This window comes from Vidua macroura, chromosome 3 (assembly GCF_024509145.1).
Source record: "Vidua macroura isolate BioBank_ID:100142 chromosome 3, ASM2450914v1, whole genome shotgun sequence".
NCBI lineage: Eukaryota > Metazoa > Chordata > Aves > Passeriformes > Viduidae > Vidua > Vidua macroura.
In genome coordinates, this window is record NC_071573.1 from 95,380,561 (window position 1) to 95,403,503 (window position 22,943).

General features: G+C 36.7%; 1 protein-coding gene across 5 annotated transcripts in view; it reads right to left on the reverse strand.

Moving 5' to 3' along the window:
* Window positions 1-3,901: 3,901 nt before the first annotated feature.
* SH3YL1 (SH3 and SYLF domain containing 1) overlaps window positions 3,902-22,943 on the reverse strand; it is a 48,972-nt gene continuing 29,930 nt past the window's right edge. For all 5 annotated transcript variants that reach the window (XM_053973152.1, XM_053973155.1, XM_053973153.1 and 2 more), the window contains one exon: window positions 3,902-4,505. In XM_053973152.1, the coding sequence (XP_053829127.1) occupies window positions 4,306-4,505 (200 nt within the window). In that variant the 3' untranslated portion in view covers window positions 3,902-4,305. The remainder of the gene's footprint in view (window positions 4,506-22,943) is intronic.

Below are 22,943 nucleotides of genomic sequence, written 5' to 3' on the forward strand. Positions count from 1 at the left end.
CCGGCCTGAGAAATTTTTGTGAAAGGTTCAGTAAACAGGAGTGTTTGGCCTGATATGAGAAGGGAGATTGGGATTATATGTTTACTTGTTGCTGAAGACCTGGAGATATTAGCCATGATGGAACTTTACACCTGCACATAACAGAAATATTTTTTGGTCTGCAATGGCCTCCAAGAAAAAAAAAAACAAAACAAACCAACAAATGGAGGTGAAAAGTTTTCCAATTATACCTATTACCAAAGTAACTTTTAAAATCATGAGTTAAAGCTAAAATATTACTAAAGGAACAGGGGAACAGGTTTTTATTTTTTTTAATGTATTATAACACTGAACACAGTCTATGGTTTTGGCCACATATTTAAAGTATCACAAACAAACATAAATGGATAAAATTATGTAAGATGTCAAAGATATGTAAGGGATCACAGAATCACAGACTGGGTCAGGTTGGAAGGAACCACAGTGGGTCCTCTGTTCAGCCTGGTAAACAGCAGACTGAGGGGAGACCTCATTGAAGTCTATGACTTCCCCATGAGAAGAGGAGGGGCAGACCCTGATCTCTTCTCTGTGGTGACCAGTTACAGGACCCAAGGGAATGGCCTGAAGTTGTGTCAGGGGAGGTTTAGGTTGGATATTAGAAAAAAGATTCTTCACACAGAGGGTGGTTGGGCACTGGAACAGGCTCCCCAAGGAAGTGTTCACAGAACCAAGCTGACAGAGCTCAAGAAGCTTGAACAGAATTTGGACAGTGCTCTTGGGCACTCTTGGGGATGGTGCTGTGCAGGGAAAGGAGTTGTACACGATGATCTTTGTGGGTCCCTTCCAACTAAACTGATTCTGTGATCTGGTCCAAGTTCCCTACTCATGCAGGGTCATCCTAGAGCATACTACACAGGATTCCACAGCCTCTCTGGGCAATCTGATCCAGTGCTCAGTTACCCCCACAGTAAAGAAGTTCTTCCTGATATTCAGGTAGAACTTCCTGTGCATCAGTTTCTGCCTCTTGTCCTATTGCTGGGCACCACTGACCAGAGCCTGGAAACATCCTCTGACACCCTCCCTTCAGATACTGACAGACATTGATGAGGTCCCCTCTCAGTCATCTCTTCTGGAGTCTGAACACAGAGCACATAGTCCTAACTATGACCCTTCAGGAATCACCTTGCTCAAAATAAAGCCCATGAGGACTGACAGGAAACTGAGCTACCATATATAAATATAATCATGAAATAAATATGGAAAGTACCTGTACCATATGTATAGAAATTACTATTGCCTGATTAACTGTTTCAACAATAAAAATAGTTGTTTTGAACCCTGACGGTAACTGCTTATAAAACTGCTTATTGAACCTGCTCAACACACAGCAGAAGTACTTCCCCTGTAAACTCTACCTTTTACTAAGTATTCCCTTGAGGGAATCCCATGGCTCCACAACTTATTTTTTCTCTTCCAGTACAGATTCCTACTGATTTGATGCTGCAGACATCTGTTCTCCCAACTCCCAGTAACAGCTGGATACCAGGCACCTCATAACTCATTACATACATTGTGCCAGAGGCACCATCTTCTTCACTATCTTTCTTCTGGATCTGGTCATGCATCCTGTAGCAAAGGAACACAGCCATGGATTTTCATTGATGGAAAACCTCTCTTACCAGAACATGTGTCTCATGGGTGACTCTGTGTATCTCTAGGTTTTTGTTCCCAGACCTACTGCAGAGAACCTGAGCTACAACCACTGCTCCTTACAGAGCTCTTATTTCACAGAAATGTGCAGACTTCGTTTTAGTGTAAAGTGGTTTTACTGCAAAAGCACTTTTGGAATTAGCCTAAACCCACTGATATGAACTGATCCAGCCTGTGTCAATGACATTTGGAATGAGGCAGGAGAGTTCTGTAGTGCTTCAAGGTCTGTTTTTGACAACCACTGACTTTCCTTGCATTAGGCTAATTTGCTGAGTCTTCTCTTGCCTATATTACATTTAAATGAAGTAAGACGCATTCCAGTTATAAGATATCCTTTCCGTTTAGTATTTCCCCTTCAAAATGCAGCTTGGATTTAGTAATTAATCAGTGATATCCTGCTGAGTCTACAGTCTATCATGAACACTGAGATTAGACAATCCTCAGTTTTCCCCAAACTCAGCTAACACAATCCAGGAAACCGAATTTACATAAACAATAGAAAGATTTTGCTGTGCAAGTTCATAAATTCTGACAGTTTCATGAAAGAAGACACTTGAGATGAGTTAAGAAGCTTTAACAACACTACTAAAGTACACTGGCTGAAAAAGCAGCCAGCACTCTGGAAATGACTAATGAAGTATTACAGGAAAATTCTGCTAGTGGATGCTTCAGCTTATACTGTATAACTAAAGTGCAGCAACAGGATATCATAAATGCAGGAGTTATTATTTGTGAATATGTGACAATATCTAGCTTCTGGGACTATCACACTATTATAAATCCTGTTCACAGAGTCCTGGCTTATTTGGTGTTTTTTGGCTTAAGAAGCAATAGATACAGTCTGTCAACGATAGGTAAGCACAGAACCTGCTTTCTCAACTGAAATTGGCAGATGCTACAACAGTCCTTCTAAAGGCATATATTGGCAGCATATATTTCCACTGTAGCTACTTGAGGTTGTATAACTCTTTCCCACTAGCTGGAAAATATTTACTAAAAAAACACGTGCAAGCAGTATGGATCTGTTTGGTGGTGGTATCTATTTGAAGACAGATTTCTGTCTAAATTATGAGGCAAAGCATATAAAGGATTTTCACTGAAAGGTTGTAAACACATTTGATTATGGTTTCAGTCTCTTCTGTGTCATTTTAAGTTTATCAAAATATATTTTTGTCTGAAAGAAATCCAGAAACTTTTGCTGATGAGTAGAAATAAATAGAAATAAATAATGCAAAATCTTCATCTACACTAGGCTTAGCCTTAGCATTCTGATGGGATAACTTAAAGGTAAAGATTACCTGATAGATAAGTGCATCATAACAGAGCAACTATAACTTGGTTGCTGGAAAGATCACATGTAATAAATTTCTGGTCCTCATAGAAGAAACAAGGATATTGTCAAGTGGGGAAAAGCTGATGGAGCATAATTATCATCTTGGCATTAACTCCAAATAAGAGGCAAATCCAGCAGATTCAGCATTGAGAAGGGAACTAAACTGGTTCTAAAAAACTCAAAGCCTCATTCTCACCTCTGCTCTGATTTGTCACATCAACTTTAAAGGCAGCATCTGTATCTTAAAATGAAGTTGATTTAGAAATATACTCAAAATGAAGTTGAAATCTCAGAATCATACTATCTCATATTATGAGATACATAGTATAGTGCTATACATTACTATCACATCTATCCCACAGAAATATTGTCCCTATCTTATTATCATAAATATACACTATTTACTCTCTAGTTTACTTTAGATTGCTCCTTGCCTAAAGATTAAACATTCAAAAAGTTTTAAATGGGAAGATGCAGGAAGAATTGAAGCTCACCTGTGAACAAGAAATTTCTCTATCTTGTGGATAGAGAAATCTGTGGAACAAGTTCCTACAAGAATCAAGGATAAGCCTATATGTTTTCTGAGGGACTATGCATGCATTTTACTAAACAAACTTTCAGAAGTGCTTAAATTCTCCAAAGGTGAGGGCAATATAAGACGAGCTATCAGAGAAGCTGAACTGCTTAACTGTCACACAGTTGTTTTCAAAAAGGTCTTTATATGCCTCATAGTAAGAAAAATTACAGACCAGACCTAAAGTAGTTACTAAAAAATCTGCAATATCTAGAGTGATTTTTAAAACCAAGCAGGAAGGCACTTTTAACTACCATAACTGTGGAAAAACATCTGCATTTACTGAGTAAAGAACTCAGACATGGTCTGAAGCAAATTTAAGAGCATTTATTAAGGAACGAGACCATAAATTACAATTTAATAGAAATCAACTTTTTTTTCCTGCATATTTAATTCTAAACTGTTCCAAATTTTTCCCTCATGTAAAAAAGTAAACCATATAGCAAGACAGAATTGAACCTATACACAAATTGGATTACTTTTTGGGGCAACTTGCTCAAAAATAAAACTCTCATAAATTGACTATCACCTACTGTTTACTTAAGAAATAAATGTAGGGGAAAGTTATGGTCATACAAAGCATTTAATCTTTTTTTTTTTTTGTTAGAATAGTATTGATCTAAAATCTCATTTTAATAAAATCTGAAAAGTTAAAATATATTTTTCAGTGTACATATATTACCGCCTCAACATTTTATTCTGTACAAATTTAGTTGTTACTTATGGCAACATAATTGGCTGGAAAGATGCCAGTTTTTCCTCCTATTCTTCCTTCCCACCAATCAAACTGGGAATTTGTTTTAGTTGTCACTGTGATTCTGTCTCCAGCTTTGAAAGTCAAGTCACCTGGCTGTTGTCCTTCAAATGAATAAAGTGCTGTCACTTCTACTGGATCACTCTGAGAGTTATCTGAAATTAAAGAAAACAATAAAATGGAATTACAAACAGGAAATTACTAGTGTCAGCACACACACTAAGTTCTTAAACAAAATGTTCTTAAATGACAGTAGAAAAGGGTGACAAAAACACTAAAATAATCTATATGAGCATATAAACCACTGATGAAAAATCCCCTCCATTTCCACTATAATCTTAGGTAAGTGAAATTTGAATTCCAGCCTATCAGCACAGTCTACTTAATACAATAATACTCTATATAAAGTAAAGATCAGCCATTTTTCTGTATGCCTGATATGGTCAGAGACAGTGGGAACAAAGGTGGTGTCTTGAGGGAAGCACAAATGTTTCCTGAATGACTGCTATCAGAGCCACTGCTCAGGTTTGAGTTTTGGTTTGTGTTCTCTGTGACAGCTTCTTCATGGAAACTGCAAAACCCAAAGGAGAGAATTTGATTTTTTAATCAAAACTCAAGACATAGGATGGCAAAATGCAAAATATCCATAGCCCTTCCCTTCTTGTACCATAGGTTTTGCCTGGGATTTTGGTGTATCTCAGGCATTAAACACAACACACAAAATGTGCCAGTGGAAAGAACTAATTATGGTTTGATGTACTGGAGGTGACTTGGTTTGTATAGTGGTATTTTCAACCACATATACAAATGGCTTTTATTCTCTTTACACCAGTCTCTTACATCACTATTTCAGCCCTCAGTTGGGGTTGGAATCATGCCATGAGGCTTCTAAACTAGTTTTAAAACTATCAAAATCTTGGATACTATTATCCACCCTCCATTCCTGTAGAAAAATTTTAGCCAATATTTATTATTTAGCCAATGTTTATTAGCACTGAACTTTTCATCTATCTTCAATTTAACAGTATGTTTTCTCTCAATTCCTTTAACTGTCTGAGCTATAGGAGGTAGTTGCTTTAGATTAATGTTGATTTAGAAAACAGTTAAATCTCTCACATGAGTGAATCTAAAAGTGAAACATGTAAGGTGCAATGGAAGATTAGTCAAGAGGAAATAATGTTTACACAGTCAGGTAGAGAGATTTCAGGATATATTGCTCATATGGACATGATGGCTGCATAAATGCCCAAGCATGCTAGATTAAAGGCTTTTAGAATTAGTTTCACCTTCTTGCTGTCAAAACTGTTGCAGAAGGGGAAACCCAGCCTCTCACTAGTTTACACACTGCCAGTGGAGAGCTAGAAAGTGTGTTGAGAGAAGCATTGATACAACTTTTTTTGTGGTTTTTTTTTGCAGTCTGTCTTCAGCAACTGACACAGATTCTTTTTTTTTCTTCTGATTGCTTTTATCATTTCAAAAGAAAGAGGAAATTGTTTTCCATAAGGCTCACAAACACAAACTGTAGCCAAAGAGGACAGAGAAGAACAATGGACCACAAATATATGCATAAAGAGCACAGGGTTTTTTCCCCCCACATTCGTCAATATATATGTTCATTCTACAGGTGAGTGCTTTCTCTTCATGATCTGCATTTTTAGCAATCACCAAAGACCAATAGAAAATTATTTATCTATGAGCTGGGAGAGATTTGATTGCAGAGAAGTCAAATGCCATCTTTCTTGGTCACACAGTATCCTGATATCTATAGTCATGATCTAAAGTCATACAACACTATTTCTTTTGCTGTGAAAAAACCACCAAATTTATCAGGTCCATATCTCCACTAGTTACTCCTACCAAAAAGGAAGATTGCAGATTTTTTTAAATAGCTCTTTTACTGTCACATCTGAAACCCTGACAGACTGAATATTCAGCAATTACACAATTTTCCTCCAAGAATTTAAGCATTTGAAGCAGTTGGGATGATATGATGTGCTCTCATGCACAGTGTAGTTTCAAGCTAGATATTTTGATTGAGGAAATCATAGAAAAAGTATGAATTAAAACATCAACTTTTTACTCCTAGCATTAACTGAAGAATAGTCAGAAAATACTGTGGCCCAGGACTCTTTAGGTGCTATGGCATGAAAACAGTTATGACTCAGTTCCATATAAAAAGGAAGCAGGGGTGTGTTTTACCCCTGTGCCACATTCAGGGAGCACACATGTGTTGAGTGAATTTAAATGCTACAGTGAAGGCAAAAAATTCCTATGCTTTGAGTTATTAAACCTATGTGTTTCTATCATGTAAATGAATAATCACTCAAAGAGAATTGGAGTTACTATATATTTAAAACTACCAAAATATATATGGAAAAAGTATATATTTGACAGAGCAAAAGAAAAGACTGAAAGTGCTAAAAGTGAGGTGAGAGCTTCTTTTCATTACATTCCAAAAAGAGCTGTCAAGACCACTATGATATGCTGGACTCATAGAAATGGTAAGTAACTAACAGTTACCATCTCCATGGCTGAACCTGCATTAAGACTATAATTCCTCTTACACAAACTGCTGAGTAATTCACTCTGTAAAAGTAGGAGGAAAAATGAAATGAAACACAACACAAATTAAAGCTTGAAAAGGTGGAAAAAAATCCATATATGAGATATCAAAGGGTAGCAGTGTATTAAGTGCACCATAACCATGCCTCCAATTATTGTTTGCTCTGTCATATGAACAAAATTGTTTAATGTGTTTCTCTTCTCATTTTTTGTCCCTACTACATGTTCATCTTTCCAAACACAGAGAAAGCTCAAAGCACTAAAGCTGAATTTGAAGGCTCAGTTCTGTGTCCTTGCCCCAGTATTTGCTACCTGCAATAATTTAAAAGCATTTTTCAGCTTTATTCCTGTCAGCTCTTTCATAGCCATTTCTACTTAATTTTCCCTAGCAGCCTTTTCCCATACTATAGTTTTGTTTCATTTTATTTCTCATAAAGATTCCAATTTCTCTGCTTTAATTCTGTAGTTTTGTAGCACAATGCAGACAGAATGCGTATTTCTTGCCTCCAGAGTTCAGCATCCCATGCTTCATATTTATATGAATCATCTTAACAATAAGGTACCTTAATGCACTGTTACAAAATCTACCACATAGTTTATAAGGAGGATCTATTCTGTGTTCTCATTTCCCAATTTCAGTTTTACATAGAAGGGTTTTAAATAAAATTGTTATATTCCACATGAAGATCACTGAATGCATAGACAGAAATGACATTTGCAGCTCACACAAGATGGTGCTACAGTGCTACATACAGCATATGATACTAAAATCACTGGGATTCATGAGTATGCACACTGCAAGAAAAACAAACTACATTGTGAAAAATCCTTATTTGTTATCGCTATTTGAATACACACTTCCACAAACACAGTGGTCAAAACAGAAATACAGAAATTTTGATTGAAGGCAAATTCGTACAGTCGCCAGCATATATCTTTAATGCTCCAGCATACACAGGTATGGCATGTGTTTGATAACAAACTTCTCTGACCACAATATCCTTCCATTTTATTTATCTTTACATACCATAATGATTTGAAGATTTCGTGAAGGACCACTGCTATGGATAAAAGACTTGGTGTGGCATAAACTAGAGTGAATTTATGGCCTCTTGGGTGTGCTACATTACAGCCCCAGAGTGAATGAAAGAGCAATAAAACTATTTTTAATTATGGCATATTTATCACATGATAAAAGCATTTTCTATGAAGTTGCTGTAGAACAGATACATTGTCTACACTTCTGTGACTCAGTTAAGAGTGCCAGTTTTTGACTACAAGGCCAGCTGGCACAGACTGGCCACATACATACCAGTAAACACTGATCAGAGAGACGAGCCACGTGCAAACTGCCTACTGGTTCCTATACTGGAGTAACAACTAAACCACACCTTGGAATTATTTGGGAAAGTGCAAGGTAAGAATAATGCCAAGGCATTTTCTAACAACACAACCACATAAGTAAATCAGTTACAGTGCTTGGGCCCATGCCTTCACACTGTTTAATTTACTAGTATAGTAGCCACTAATTTCACATTCTAATGTGAGTTTACAAAATATTAGTAAAGCCATAGGCTGTTTTTGAGACTGGTTTTTAGAGAAGAACAGGCATTTGTAATCATTTTGGCTTGAGCTTATTATACTTTCAAAACCCAGCTCTAAGTTGGAACACAGAATAGTTGGAACACAGTTCAGCTGTGGGCCCCAAATTTAATTTTACAGGCATAGATGCATATATCCCCCAGCCATCAGCCGGATGCTTAATATCTTGCAGAAGATGTGCTGCTTTTGGCCATGGACCCAGCAGCAATAAAACTGAAGTAAGTTTCACGTACTTGAGATTAGTGGTGAGATTGCTAAACGTCCACTTTGCAAATTTTGCTAATTGTTGGTAATTTGAGAGCTAGCATGATTTTGTGGGTCATCTGTGCACTGATGTAAGGGTTTGATGTCAAATGGCAACTAAGTGCCACACACACCTCACTCTCTGCCCCCTCAGTGGGATGTGAAACAGAACTGGAGGGCTAAAAGTAAGAAAACTCATGGACTCATGGGTTGAGATAAGAACATTAAAATGATTTAAATAAAATAATAGTTTTTTTATTAAAATGTAATGAAAAGGAAAATAGCAAGAAAAGAGAGAAATAAAACCTAAGAAAAGCAGGCGGTGCAAATGACCAGCAATTGCTCACCACTAACCAAATGATGCTCATCCTGCTCCCAAGCAGTGGCCCCCTAGGCAGGTTTCCCCCAGGTTTATATACTGAGTATGACTCTGTGGGGTATCCCTTTACCCAGCAGGGGTCAGCTGTCCAAGATGTAATAGAATTCTTATTGCTTAAATGCAGACCTAGAAAACTAAGCAACCACATGGACCCTGTTTGTGCAGAAGTAGGATAAAACCAACAAACAGACCACATGATGGAAAACAACTAACAGATTAGTCAGACGCAAAAATCTGTGCTTTTGAAAACAAACATATCAAGTATCAGAAAGGTTTAGTATACTAGTACACTGTTGAGAGGCACTGAAAGGATCCGGTATTGCTCATAGGTTTAGTATGAGAGATGTAACTAACAGTGAACAGGCAAATATTGGTTCTTTACCCATTATAGGCTGTTGCTTGGAAAGGGTTGAGTTTATAATCAGAGTTCAGGAAAGAATCCAAAGTAGGATAAAGAACTATGCCAATTACTGGGCCCATTGCAAATCTGAGTAAAAAATGATCGTTGGTGCCATTAACAATGAAGACTTAAAAGGAAATTTTAATGCCAACCTTAGAAAATGGTCTGGACAACACCACCTGCTAAGATAACACTGTGAGTGTAAACACTGTATGTATATATGCCTGAAGGATGTTTGCCCCAAATGATCATATTAAAAGGATGACTATTATTAGGTCCCAACCAAACATGTTAAAGTGGAAGACAGCCAGTAGCTTAATCCAACAGCTATAGATGAGCCTGAGCAAAGAAGGCAAACTGTATCCTAAGCTGCATTAGGCATCAAGGGAGGTGATCTCCTTTACTCAGCACTGGCGTGGCCACACCAGGAGTGCAGTCCAGTTCTGAGCTTTTCAGTACAAGAGAAAGATGGACATGTAGGAGACAATCCAGCAAAGAGCCATATGGAAGCTGCCTCCTATGTGGAAAGGCTGAGAGAGCCTAGGGAAGAAAAGGCTTATCAGTGTCTGTAGCTATCTGAAGGGACAGTAAAAACAGGGCGGAGCCAGGCTCTTGCCAGTGATGCCCAGCGACACGGGCAATGGGCACATATTGTAACACAGGAGGTGCTGACTGAACATCAGGAAACACTTTTTTACTCTAAGGGTGACTGAACAGGTTTCCCAGAGATGTGGTGGAGTTTCATTCTTGGAGGTATTCAAAAGCCATATAGATCTGATCCTACTTGAGCGAGGGGGTTGGACCAGATGATATCTAGAGGCCCTTTTCAACCTCAGTCATTCTGCAATTTGGTGAAAAACTTCAAAGAGACTTTTGAATAAAGTTACCTGAAAGCATAAAAACAGTCTGAAAATTTTTAATTGTAGGGAGTTTGGACTGGAACAGCTGTAATCAAAACCCAATTTGATATTAATGGAACTCACACTGTCAGCATCATCTGATGGTCAGGCCAGACAGAGCAGACTTCTTAACAGACACTGACTAGCCTGTATCCAGCTAAGGGAGTGCCAGCATGGAGCACACCTAGTAGAGACCCCCATCTCTCTGAGAATGTGACCTCCTGGCAGGGCCTTCTTGTCAATACATGGATCAGTGTGTTGTAAGGAGTTGCACTGGCACACAAACAAATCAGTTTAGCTTAGGACTGACAGAGCAATTCTTAGATCAGAGTTTAGTAAAATAAAGGGCTGAATAGAAAGATTCATTGGTGGATGAGCAATATGAGAAACAAGACAGTAAATGACAAGAGTAAATATTATATTACAGGTATGTCAGCATTTTCTGTGTTCCTCAACAGAGCTAGATGTAAAGATGTAAAAACTAAAAAGTAACAGTGGCTCCTTGGAGGACAAGTGAAGGACAGAAAAAACTGTCTTATGGCTTATTCTGACCCATGTGAGTTACTGCATTACAGTCAAAGCCAGCTTAAGGGAAGAATTAAACTCATAGTATGGAATCCAGAAATTAACAGTTACTCAGCTTCTGTACTCACTGTTTCTAGAGGTCTTACAGTCCCTTTCTCCTTTATAATGCCTTCAATAAACCTTGAAATGAAGGGTGGATCTGTCAGGGAGTGCTTTTCGGTCTGTTTGAGCTCAACATGCCTCCAGGTTTATTGAATTTTATTTCAGCTAGGATTTGGGTAGGGACGACAAAACCCAGAGAGATACATTTTATGCTGGATGCAGCATATTATACATTAGAATATGAAAGGCAAGGGGTTGGCAAAGGAAATGGCATGCAGTAAATTCTGAAGGCATCAGGGTAACTACTAATGACAAGGATAGCTTTCTGAAGGAGTATTGGGGCTCATGATAGGAGAAACTAAAGATCTACATTTCTGACTTGAGAAATGCTCCAGAATTGGGCCCTGATGATGTCTAAAGGCAGGCAGAGAAATGCTTAAAGTTCAACTTTGAAGTAGGTAGGTGAACCACTAAGTTAAATCTGTAATACTAACAAGATTGAGATGAAAGCTAGATCTGTCAGAGGGTGATTTAGGTTCTGTCTGAGCTCAAAGGCATACTTAACATGAGAGCCAGTGGGGGAATGTAAAAGATGGACAAAATGATAGGGCAGGAAATTAACTTTGAAGCAGGAACTGCATCTAGATGACAGTAAAGAAATATTGAATTTGCAAAGGTCAGAGAGACGGATGTTGTAACAATTGAATCATAACAGGACAAAGGCATGGACAAAAGCAGAGACAGAAAGAAAAGGTTGTATCTTTAAAGTGGTATCCAGAGAACATCTATAGATCTCATTGCTCCTATAGTGAAAGTGAGAACTTCTAAAGAAATTCAAGCAGAAGAACACATGTGCTCTGTAGTGATCACCAAGATGAAGTTTAAGATTCTATTTGACAATTTATATATTGAATTCTTAATTAGTTAACAAAAGAATACCTGAGTAAAGGAGAAATAGAAATAGTTATTTGCAGAAAATATTATCTAGCAAATTAAAAGCAACAAAGGACAGCTAGCTGGGAAAACTTAGCAGAAAAATAGAGGGCTGAATAAGGAAGACTTCTCAGTGAGACCCCAAAATATAAATGTAAAGTTGATTACAGATGTAATCCAGCAATAGAATTCAGGGATCAAAAGTATTACCAAAGAAAACAGAAGATGAATATTAATCTATCAGGTTACATACAGAAGGATGGAATGCAATTACTAATATGTGGTTGTACACAGGTCAGCAGAGACTTGGAGATAAGAGTTACATTTACATCAGTAAATGGCTCCTTTCCAAGTTATTGAACTTGATGTCTCCAAATCAGAGTCCAGGTTCCAGTGCCCAATCACATTGGCATTATTGATGCTGATAAATTAGCAAAGACTAATTTATCAGCATAGATAGACCCAATGGCTTGAACAGGGAGCAAGAGAAACTCTTTTAAAGAAGGTGAAGCACACTATTCCAAACAAGAACAAAGAAGATTAGGTAACAGCAATATGATCAGACTTGGATTTCATAAGATGAAGGATGAGATGATAATACTGCAAAGAGATATTGTGAGTTGGGGGGTTAAAAAGAAGCAACTAGATCAGATGGGACAGAGAGGGAGGGAGATAAAACAATGACAATATTCTGCATCTGTGAAAGAGTTCAAGTTTAGAGAAGATATGAACTGAGTAAAACCATCATATCTGCATCAGTATCCTCCTGAAAGATAAACAGTATGAACTGGTAAAAGGGGACAGACACTGGCTAGGACCTGAAACATGGTCTAGTAATACAAGGCCTCCATACAGGTGAGACCAGCAGCTCATAACTAAATGAAGCACATTCTCTGAGACCTAAGTCAGAGTCTGGTATTTTGCCAGACAATAAACCAACTTTTTTTGCCACTTCTCTTTTTACCCCATTAGTCATCTGGGAAGGTTATTTCACATGTTGTATTCCCCTGGTTGCTAAGATAACTTTCTTAATGTCTAGCTCCAAGTAATTCAGTACTGGCATATTTTTTGGTTTTTTTTTTCAATATTAGCCTTTGGTTGAAATCTTTCTTGACAATTATATGCTTGGCTTATGCTTTTATAGTCAAACCCCATTTTTTCACACCTTCAGACTTTTACACTAAAAATAAGACAGCTACCACATTTCAGGGACTCCTTACTCCACTCATTCACTCATTAAACTTCTATTCAGTTTAACCTATTTCTTCTTGCAAATGAATAAACAGAATATTCTCATCAGGTAAAAGGCCTGTAGTAATTGACCTTTCACATTACCATTAAACAAAGAACTGTTTAAATGGAAGAGTGAAAGAACAGAAGGAACAGGGAACTTACTTTGTGGAGATCACAGATTTATATGTGAATGTGAAAATTGTAATTAAAAAAAATGTAATGAATCAGCACATGAGACTGTCAGAACAGTTTTTTCTAATGAGGAGATAACCACGAATGAAGAAATCAGCAAATGAAAAATGGAAGGGAAAGGAGAGCAGAAAACACTGGAGGAATTGGAAGCCACAGAAAGGTGAAGTACAAGAGCAGGAGAAGTATTGGTGATGTAGCAGAGTCACTCTTGTAGCTGACAGCTGAGCTAAGAGTAAAATATGTGATAAAGCTAGACAACACAGAGCTAAGGAGTCAAATCCATTGAGAAGAATCTTAATGAAGTTACAGAAACTAATAACAAAGATCAAGAAATTAAGGGAATGTATACATAATTTAAAGAAACTTAAATATATATAGAGAGAGATTTTGAAAATGAATGGATGTATTTTATATCCCAGAACTCTAAACCCAGAGTCAAATTAGAATTCAACATAATACAGTACGGAATACAGATAATACTCTCTAGTTTGACAGTCATCATTGGAACAAAGTCATTGGTTCCATAAACTGCTTTAATATTAGTGGGTTTTCAAAGGAGAGAAGTCTATTTGTAAAATAATGGAACCTATTTTAAGGTTACAAAAAGGTAAAAAAAGAACAAACCAAAAAAGCAGATAGCAAACAGAAGACTAGAGGGATGCAAAGTTAAGAAGGAAGATAAAGATGTCTTTGTGATTAGTGCCTTGATCTGTTCCCTGACTACAAGAAATACTAGTACATGAAGTAAAAGGTGCAGCTGTTTCAAAGAGACTAAGGAAACAAGCCTAAAACTGACCTGTCAATATTAATTTAGAAAATACTTAAGAACAGCATTAATCAGGTGGAAGCCAAAGCATTAACTATGTACCAGACCAGTGATACAGAGAGAGAAATTGGATGGCACGTTGTCTGATACAACGCTAATCCTGCCTCGATCTTTTCACCAAAGAATTATGAAGCTGAAACTACCAAAGCCTCAGTGATACAGTACCTTTTTCAAGAATGAGACCAATCCAACATCTTGGCTACATTTGATCAGTTATACTGGGGAGTATCTACCTTTTACTGTAGCTAAACTTACCCCCTTGGTTTTCTTTATATTTGAAGTCTATTTCTGAACTATTATGTAGAAGAGCAGCTAAGAAAGAGATTTGATTTCTTAGGTGAATTGCATCAGGGACAGTCAAAGAAACATTGGAAGGGAACTGAGAAGGAGGTGTGGCAGAAATATGTAAGGTTTAGTGCTGGGTTTTTGAGGAAACCAATAATTATTCTAACATACCTGTTTCCCTGAAAGCTGTTCAGTCCCTTAATGCTAAGGATCTCATGCCTTATCTCACTATTACATTTTATAATTGCTTTTAAAAATTTTAAAACAGGAAAGAATACTAGTTTTAAATTCAAAATATATGAATTATAGTAGTCTTGATCATAATAAATCTGATAAATCACACTCTGACTTATAACAAAGAAAAAATTGAAGATACTTTGTTGATATTCTAAAACCAATCTACATCTGCTGATAATCTGAAAGCAAAGTTGTGTCAGTATCTGAAAGAATACATGTATGCAACTAAACTTGTCTCCTTAGAAACAAAGCAATGCAAACAATTTCATTAATGTTATAACAGTCAAATTTTCACAGAATCACTCTGAAAACACTGAAAAAGACACTCTCATATGTAAAGAAAGAAAGAAAGGTTAAAAAGTACAGAGTTGTACATTTATTACTACATGTACATATAAAAAATTAATCTCTTTTTACAACTCATTTTTCCACTCATGACTTTAGAAAGCAATCAAAATGATGAAAACTGCAACTGAAAATAGTATTCTCTTATTTAAATAGAAAATACATAGTTTGCAACGGGAGTGACTATTTTGAATGTGTGACTACTATTTTGAATATCGTCTTAAATTTAAAAACCTCTTGCATATATTACATAATACTTTTATGAAAAAGGACTGGGTCATTTACTTCCTGGAATGTAAACAAAGAAAGAAAAATTCCAAAGTAGTGAAATATTTAAACAACACTACCTCAAAATGTCCCCTTTATGACCACATACAATGACGAAAACATGACAGAGGCAGTATCTCATTCAATATGAGTTTTCAAAAACTGGCATCTTGGAGATTAAGATGTCATTAAGTATAGTTCACTGAATACGTATACTTTTAATATTTTATGGTTGAAGAAGTTTAATGCAAATAATAGTCCACATTCTGATGATGTCTGAATTTCAAGGCTTTACCATTTGTAAGTGTTTTCTAACAAATTTAGGTAACGTCAGGCTTGGTTCAAAGTTGCAGCTCAGAGCCACAAATGTGATGTTGAATTCATGTCCACAGCTAGGATGCACATAAGTTAAGTCAAATTACTGCATTATCTAAGTTACAATGTAATGATAAGCAGAAATAAAACACATTACAATGTTGAGATTCACTTATTGGGCCCTTATTGGGCAATGTCCATTCTCAGGCTTTACCATTTACTATGTCTAAAGGTCTGAATAGGCCTAAAAGAGCAGCATCTTGGGAAAGTGGCAAATGATCTGTTTTAAAACTTATGAAGGAAATTAAATAAGGAAAGTCAGAAAAAGGATGAAAGAAAGTGCCATATGAATTATTACAAAGAGAATAAGAGGTCAGTAAATTAAAAGATTTTATGGCTTTCTTCTATCATGACAAGACAAAACATCAGCCAGAGAGGACTGGGGAAAATGGACTAAAGAAGAACCATATTGTAGTGTATTATACACTGTGACCCTGCAGAAATTAACTTTTCAACTCCTATATGGCAACAAAATATTATGCATTCTAATGGCTACTTAGAAAAAGTCTTCAAGCAACTCCCATTTAGAAAGAAAAATAGTAGCCTAACTGTATCCTAAATACTAAAAGTAATGAAAAAAATTCCAGTTCTTGAATCACACCAGTATACTGATGAGCTCTTTTTTCTACCCAATGTGCTCATTTTCCATATTCTTAGCTCTCATTCCTCAGCTTTCAGCTTAAGAAAAAAAAAGGGTTTATTTCAGCTTCTAGAGCAGAATAGACGTACACTTACTTACAAATTTAATTTTAGTTGTTTCCAGACAAATAACAAATCAAGTGTTTGTTTAACCAAGCCTTAAAAGTGAAATCTCAAATGTCCTATTCACATTAAACTACTAATTTCCTTAATGGCCTCTTTAATTTTGTTTTTTAAATGTAGACTCACCTCAAAAAACCCTCTGCATATACAAAACAACAACCTCAGATCTCACAGAACAGATGTTTGGGAAGACCTAGATATGCACAGTAGATTTGACATTTTACATCTACAGGTACTAATCTGTTATAATCAGATATATTGTGTACAGACGCTTGAAGTATGTCATATGCCACCATTGATCCAAATAATCTCCAATAATGCTCATCTGATCAAAAGTCAGGAGACATGATATTCAGCAAATCACACTCAGAATAAATAATATCTTGCTTAGCTGTTTCTTCGCCAATAATTATGGCTTGTTTTGGGCAAGTAAACAAAATCACCTGTCTTTCTCCACTTTCTGAATAAAGGCTTCTTAAGACACTCAAGTGTTTAAATTCAATATTGAAGGCTGCAAATAATCAGTTCTTCATGACTAAGAAAATGAGGGTGGACTTTTTGCATTAAGTGAGCTTCACTGTCATTGGGGTAAAACTACTCTTTAAATACCCCACAAATGCCTATTTTTGCTCAGTTAAAGAAACCTGGTCTGAAGAGGGAGAGAAGGCATAAGTTGCATTACTCTATTCCACATTCACTTATGGGCAAAGAATTGTTCTATACCTAGAACACCTGAAGGCTGTTTTGTTGCAGTAGCTATAGATTTAAGGCAATTTCAAAATCAAAGAATGGCTTGGCTGGGAAGGGACCTGAAATCCAGATACAAGGCATCTGTAGCTCTTCCCTTGTCCACGCCATCATGGAAGTTGATTGGGTTGGTCAGGCAGGACTTGCCTCTGGTGAAGCTGTTCTGGCTGTCTCAAATCACCCTCCTGACTCCCTGTACTTTAGTATAGCTTGTAGGAGGATCTGTTCCATGACTTTCCCAGGCACAGAGGTGAAGCTTGACAGGTGTGTAGCTCCTGGGGCCCTCCTTTTCACACTTTCTAAAGAGGCGTACAATGTTTTCCTTTTTCCAGTAAGCTAGAAAATGTATTCAAGGTATATTGATAATATCAAGGAAGGCCTGTATCATTCCAGGAACTACTCTCTTTAATATATTTCAGTACTAAATGTACACCCAAGTTCTTGAAAGGAAAGCAAAACCAGATGTTAAGCCCTCTTCCACTTCCACGAGGACTGCCTCAGCGAACCCTATTTTTTGATTTAGTTGCAGTACTAGATGTTATGTATTACTTTAACTGGGTACTTTGTCCAGGTTTCCAGTGTTACAAAGCCCTCCAGTTGATTTTCAAAATAATTTAATAACTACATTCTCCATTAGCAAAGAAGCGGTGGCTGGAAAAAAAATATTCAAGGCAAAGTTAGCCACAGATGTTCCATATAAGGTACAAGACCCTCAATTTTGCAGCAAGGCCTCAACAGATAAAAAGTTAATCATCAGCTGCAAATCTGTATGCACAGAATGAAGATATTATACACACACTTTTGTAAGAGACTCGCAAAACCCAGGAGAAGGCTTATGTATTTTTGACCTCTTCTATATAAGCTAGAAATGGATCACTTCAAAGCAGATTCCATATTACCAACTTGAGTTGTTACTGAACAGTGTCATGTCTAGCAAACAAAAGTGGTGCTTGAAACAGACCTGACTATATTTAAAGTTTAAGTCACTGTGCAAATTTAGTTCATTCAGTATGAAACGTATTTCGCTGGTTTTGAGTTTCTGGCCTACTGGGGAACATGCTGGCTCATCATCTTCATCTGCTGATGGAATGCTTTCTATCTTTGCTTCAGCACACTCAGCTTTTGCATTAAAGAAGTGCCTTTTTTGTTAAGCATCTGTGGATGTATTTGATATTTAGGATATAAAAAACCCCCTACCTCCTGTTTGCAAGAGCCAATTCCATAGCAGTACTTTTGCTGATTACTTTTTGGATTTTTCTGACATTTCAAAAAACAATTAGATTTTCATTCAAAGTGAAAAGGTCAAATAAACCATATCAATGTCAAGGGCTTTATCGTGCTCAAAATGACATTAATGCAAATAATGCCTCTGCTGAGATGCAATCCTAAGCATAGCCTTCATACTCTGAAAAGCAAAGTACAGTGACAAGAACTGAGCTCTGTTTTATTCAGATCAAACTGATGATTTAGGAGTGATCTGGAACACCTTAGTGTTTCCTCTACACACACTGAGTTAGCATCTCAATCTCAATACACTGTCTCTGCATTTTGATTCTCAAATCTCTTTACAGTCAGCTTTAAAATTTCTGCCAAGGGTATTATTGGCACATAACCTGGTTCACTTGATAGAAGTCTTAGCTTTTACAAAGGTCTGGGAAACAATCTACAGCCTCTAGAAAAAAAACTAAGAGTAGTAAAAGCAACAATTCTATACAGTTTCTGCCAGTTTCTTAGGAAAATGCTTTGTGAAATACTGATTTTTTTTTTTTTTTTTTTTTTTTTTTTTTTTTTTTTTTGCTTTGCATGGAGAAATATTTCTCTGCACTGGCTAGAAAAATGGTTAAAATAAAATTTTATGAGACACAGAGTATCTCATATGGAAACACACTAAATAATAATACAATAATACTGTACAAGGCCTCACTTGAAGTTCTGTTCAGAATCCTTATCATCAATGTTTAAAACTGGTTGAGAAAATAGCAGACCAAGAACAGAAAGCCTGTTTTCAAGGCAAAATGAAAATGAGCTTTGCAGAATAAAACAAATTAAAGATGTTACTACTACCATGCAAAGGAATCAGACAGAAAAGTTTTTCTAGAGAACTAGAAAGCCTGAGAAAAGAATAATTGATCTTCATAAGAAAAAAATATACATGAAAAGGAGAAAGTGTTTCAAGTCATTGTGAAAGATTCGGAAACTGCTTTCTGTAATGGGAACAAGTGAGTATCTCCTGTTTTGATACAAAGTCTAGCACTCTCATGATAATATTTATATTACTTGAACACCTGCAATATATAGAAAACTTGTTAACTTTAGCTGCACTAAGGGGATGTTGAAATCAATGCTAGGATTACTTCTTGCCACAATTACTAATTCTCATTGCTTTAATGTTCCTTCAGCAGCAGTACAGCCATTATTAATTCTACTTACACCACAGGCTTCATCAACTTATCATTTCAAAAGGTATTCAATCAATGTTCCCTTCCCATGCCAACTGGTGACTCAAGCAATTGTACTTCCACTTACAGTATCCCATGGCACAATCCTGTAATCATTTGACCACAGTTTAAACTGGTAGGAGAAAGATAGATAGCCCTATTCATTACAGAACAGCTTCAGCAAAAGCTTGAAATGACACAGAACCATAAACTAGAGCCTAATCTGATCACTGGAAACTCTGCAACCTGCCACATCCACCATCACAGGGATGAAGCATCTGGGACAGCCATTATCACCCATGGTGTGCTGATATTATACTTCCCAGCTAAGCACAACCAAATTTTACAGAATACTCACTACATCAGCCTAGTTATGATAAAGTTCTTGAAATGAAAAAGCGAACAGTACCACAATTTTCAGTTGAAATTTAAGAGTGGTATTAACAGTATTCTTCATACATATGCTTTTAAATCAAGTAAAATATTGGCTGTATAGATGCTCTCTAGAAAGAAAAAACTAACATTAATCACATCCCTTGGTTCAAGCATGAGGAAATTCAGGCTTGCAGATGGGATTCAACCACTGGCTCAAATCTGTCCAATGTACAACATATGTGAAGGCAGGTTTTTCCCTCAACAGTATCTCCAAACTTACTCTGCTTTCTCAACCTCAGATTCTCTTCTATCCTTCTGTAGTTGCTGACAAAAGGCAGAAATGTCAGTAGTAGTGAAGACACAATCTGAACCTTCTGGCAGAGACCAATACTTGAAATTGTGGACCAAAGTAAGTTTTCCCATTATATTTTTCCTTACAGAGGAGTTTTCTATTTCCCTGTTTTTAATCTTCTTTTGACACCTTCCTTGCTACATAGCAAAGGAGCTGCTAAGACCACAAACATGCACCACTGAGAGAAAAGCGGGAAGAGGGGTGGAAGTCTCACTGTGTATGAAAAAATTAACACTTCCTTTCCACAAGAGTAGAGGTCACTTCTAGCTAAGCTTCTTCAAGAAAAAAAAACAACTGGAAGAAGAATATTTGAAAGTTACCTAATATGGCAAAAAAATTGTTAATGAGAAAGATAAACCAAATGAAATATAACTAGGGAAGTCTCAATGCAAACCTTGTCAGACCTCTCCATGAAAAGGTAAGAAGTTTCTTGAAATCTTGTCTTTTTGTAGAAGTGAAAAGCATAATTACACCATTTCTAGAACAGTTATTTGTCATACTAGTTTAGCTTATATTAGTGTCTGTTTTTTTGGGTTTTTTTCTGGTTTTTTTTTTTTTTTTTTTTTTTTTCTCCCATGGACCCCTATTTCTTATTCAGGGACTGACAGTGTTTCCACAAAAGGTGAATGACCTTCTTGGTTCAATTAGCAATATCCAGTTGGTTGATCTGCATGATGTAACACTGAACCAGCACAGCCAAGGTAGATGCAGGACTCCAGGTCCCCCCATGACAGAGAATATATCACATTCTAGAGAATCATGGCACCTAATTTTACTGCTCATGGGAAAATACATTTGAAGTGGGTGTTCCATCAGGGTGAAAAATAATAATTTCCCAGAGAAAAGAAAACCTTCCCTTATTGTAAAAGCGACCCCCAATGCCTGGGCAGAATGAGCACTGAACTCCAATGATTTTAGAAGGCTAATTAATTACTTTATTATACTATATTATACTATAACTATATTACACTCATAAGAACTATCACTAACTAACTAACTAGAAAACCCATGACTCTTTCCTGAGAGAGTCCTGAGATCCTGACACAGCTGTTGGATCCAATTGGTCCATGAATCCAAACAATCATCACCAGAATCCAATCAAGCAACTGCCTTGGGTAAACAATCTCCATACCACATTCCACATGGGCACAAACACTGGCACAGATAAGAATTGTTTTCTCTTCTTCTCTCTGTGCTTCTCCAGGAAAAAGCCCTGAGAGAGAGAATTGTCTCTCTGTTCAGAGAATGTGAATGCCACATTCCCTTAGCATTTAGTATAAAGTAGATGTTCTCATCCCTGCTATAAGGGTGGATCTGAAAAGCATCAGGCCACCATTACTGCAAAAAGACCTGCATTTCTTGCAGTAGTGTTAGCTTTTGTCTTAAGTCAGTCAAGCACAGGGCATTTCACTCCACTCTGGAGAGAAATCCTGTATATCTATCACTTCCTTGACGTAGTCAAAATTTCTGTTTGGCTTCAAGTACTAGAAATGAAGCAGAAGCTCCCAAACTCCCAAAGGCTTTTCTGGATAATAGACAGGAAAGCAATTTAAGCTTGCTTTAGTCCTACTGCTTGAACAATACAGAAGAAAATACTATCTGAAGCAGTACACAGCTTTGAAACAACATTTAAAGCATGCATTCCAGATGCTAAAGCATTAATCTGTATCTGTTACAATGGCTTCAGACAAGACTTCAACCTATTCTATTTAACATTTATATGCTCCTGTGAATAATTTCATGTTCTGTGAATCAGAATTATGATCATAGTGCTGCTTTACACCTAAAAAAATACACATAGATTGCACTGAAGTTTTTCTGTACTTTAGCTCTAATTTTCCAATTTTTATTCCAAGCCATTAAAAAATGCCAAGAAAAAAAAATATTGTTATCCATGCCAGAGTAGCTGGTTCATACTTAGCACAACAGCTCTCTTCCCACGCATGCACACACACGTCGGAAAGACCCCAATTTCATTCTAGCATGTCTGACCTCAATCTCTCTGTGCCTTCTTGTATTCTGAGTTAGCTGATTATATGCATCAAGTTGTTTGTTTCAGTATGACCAGTGAAGGCCTGCATGCTGCATATTTTCCTCTCAGCTTGCCACAATATAAGCCATAAGCAGCTTGATTATCTGACTTATCACATTCATGATAGTAATAGTACAATCCTAGTAAAAGTGAATCAGGGATAAAAATAGTCTCAAAAATAATTTCCTGGGATTTCCTGGGTTTCGTTAGTATTAAGAAAGAGTTCATAATAGCAAGAAAATTAATACTGTGGGGGACCACCAGATGGATGTTTTATTTTTCTAGTAACTAAATATAAACATGTCACAAGTCTTGCCATGAAAAACACAAAAATAGACCAAGCTGAGCTAAAACTCTTAAAACAAAACAAAAACACCCATACTTTAGTTTACCAAATTAGTAGACAATGTTATGAAGGATTATGGCAGAAACATTATATGTCTCACTTTGTAAAATTTTTCTAAAAGAAATACCTATTTATC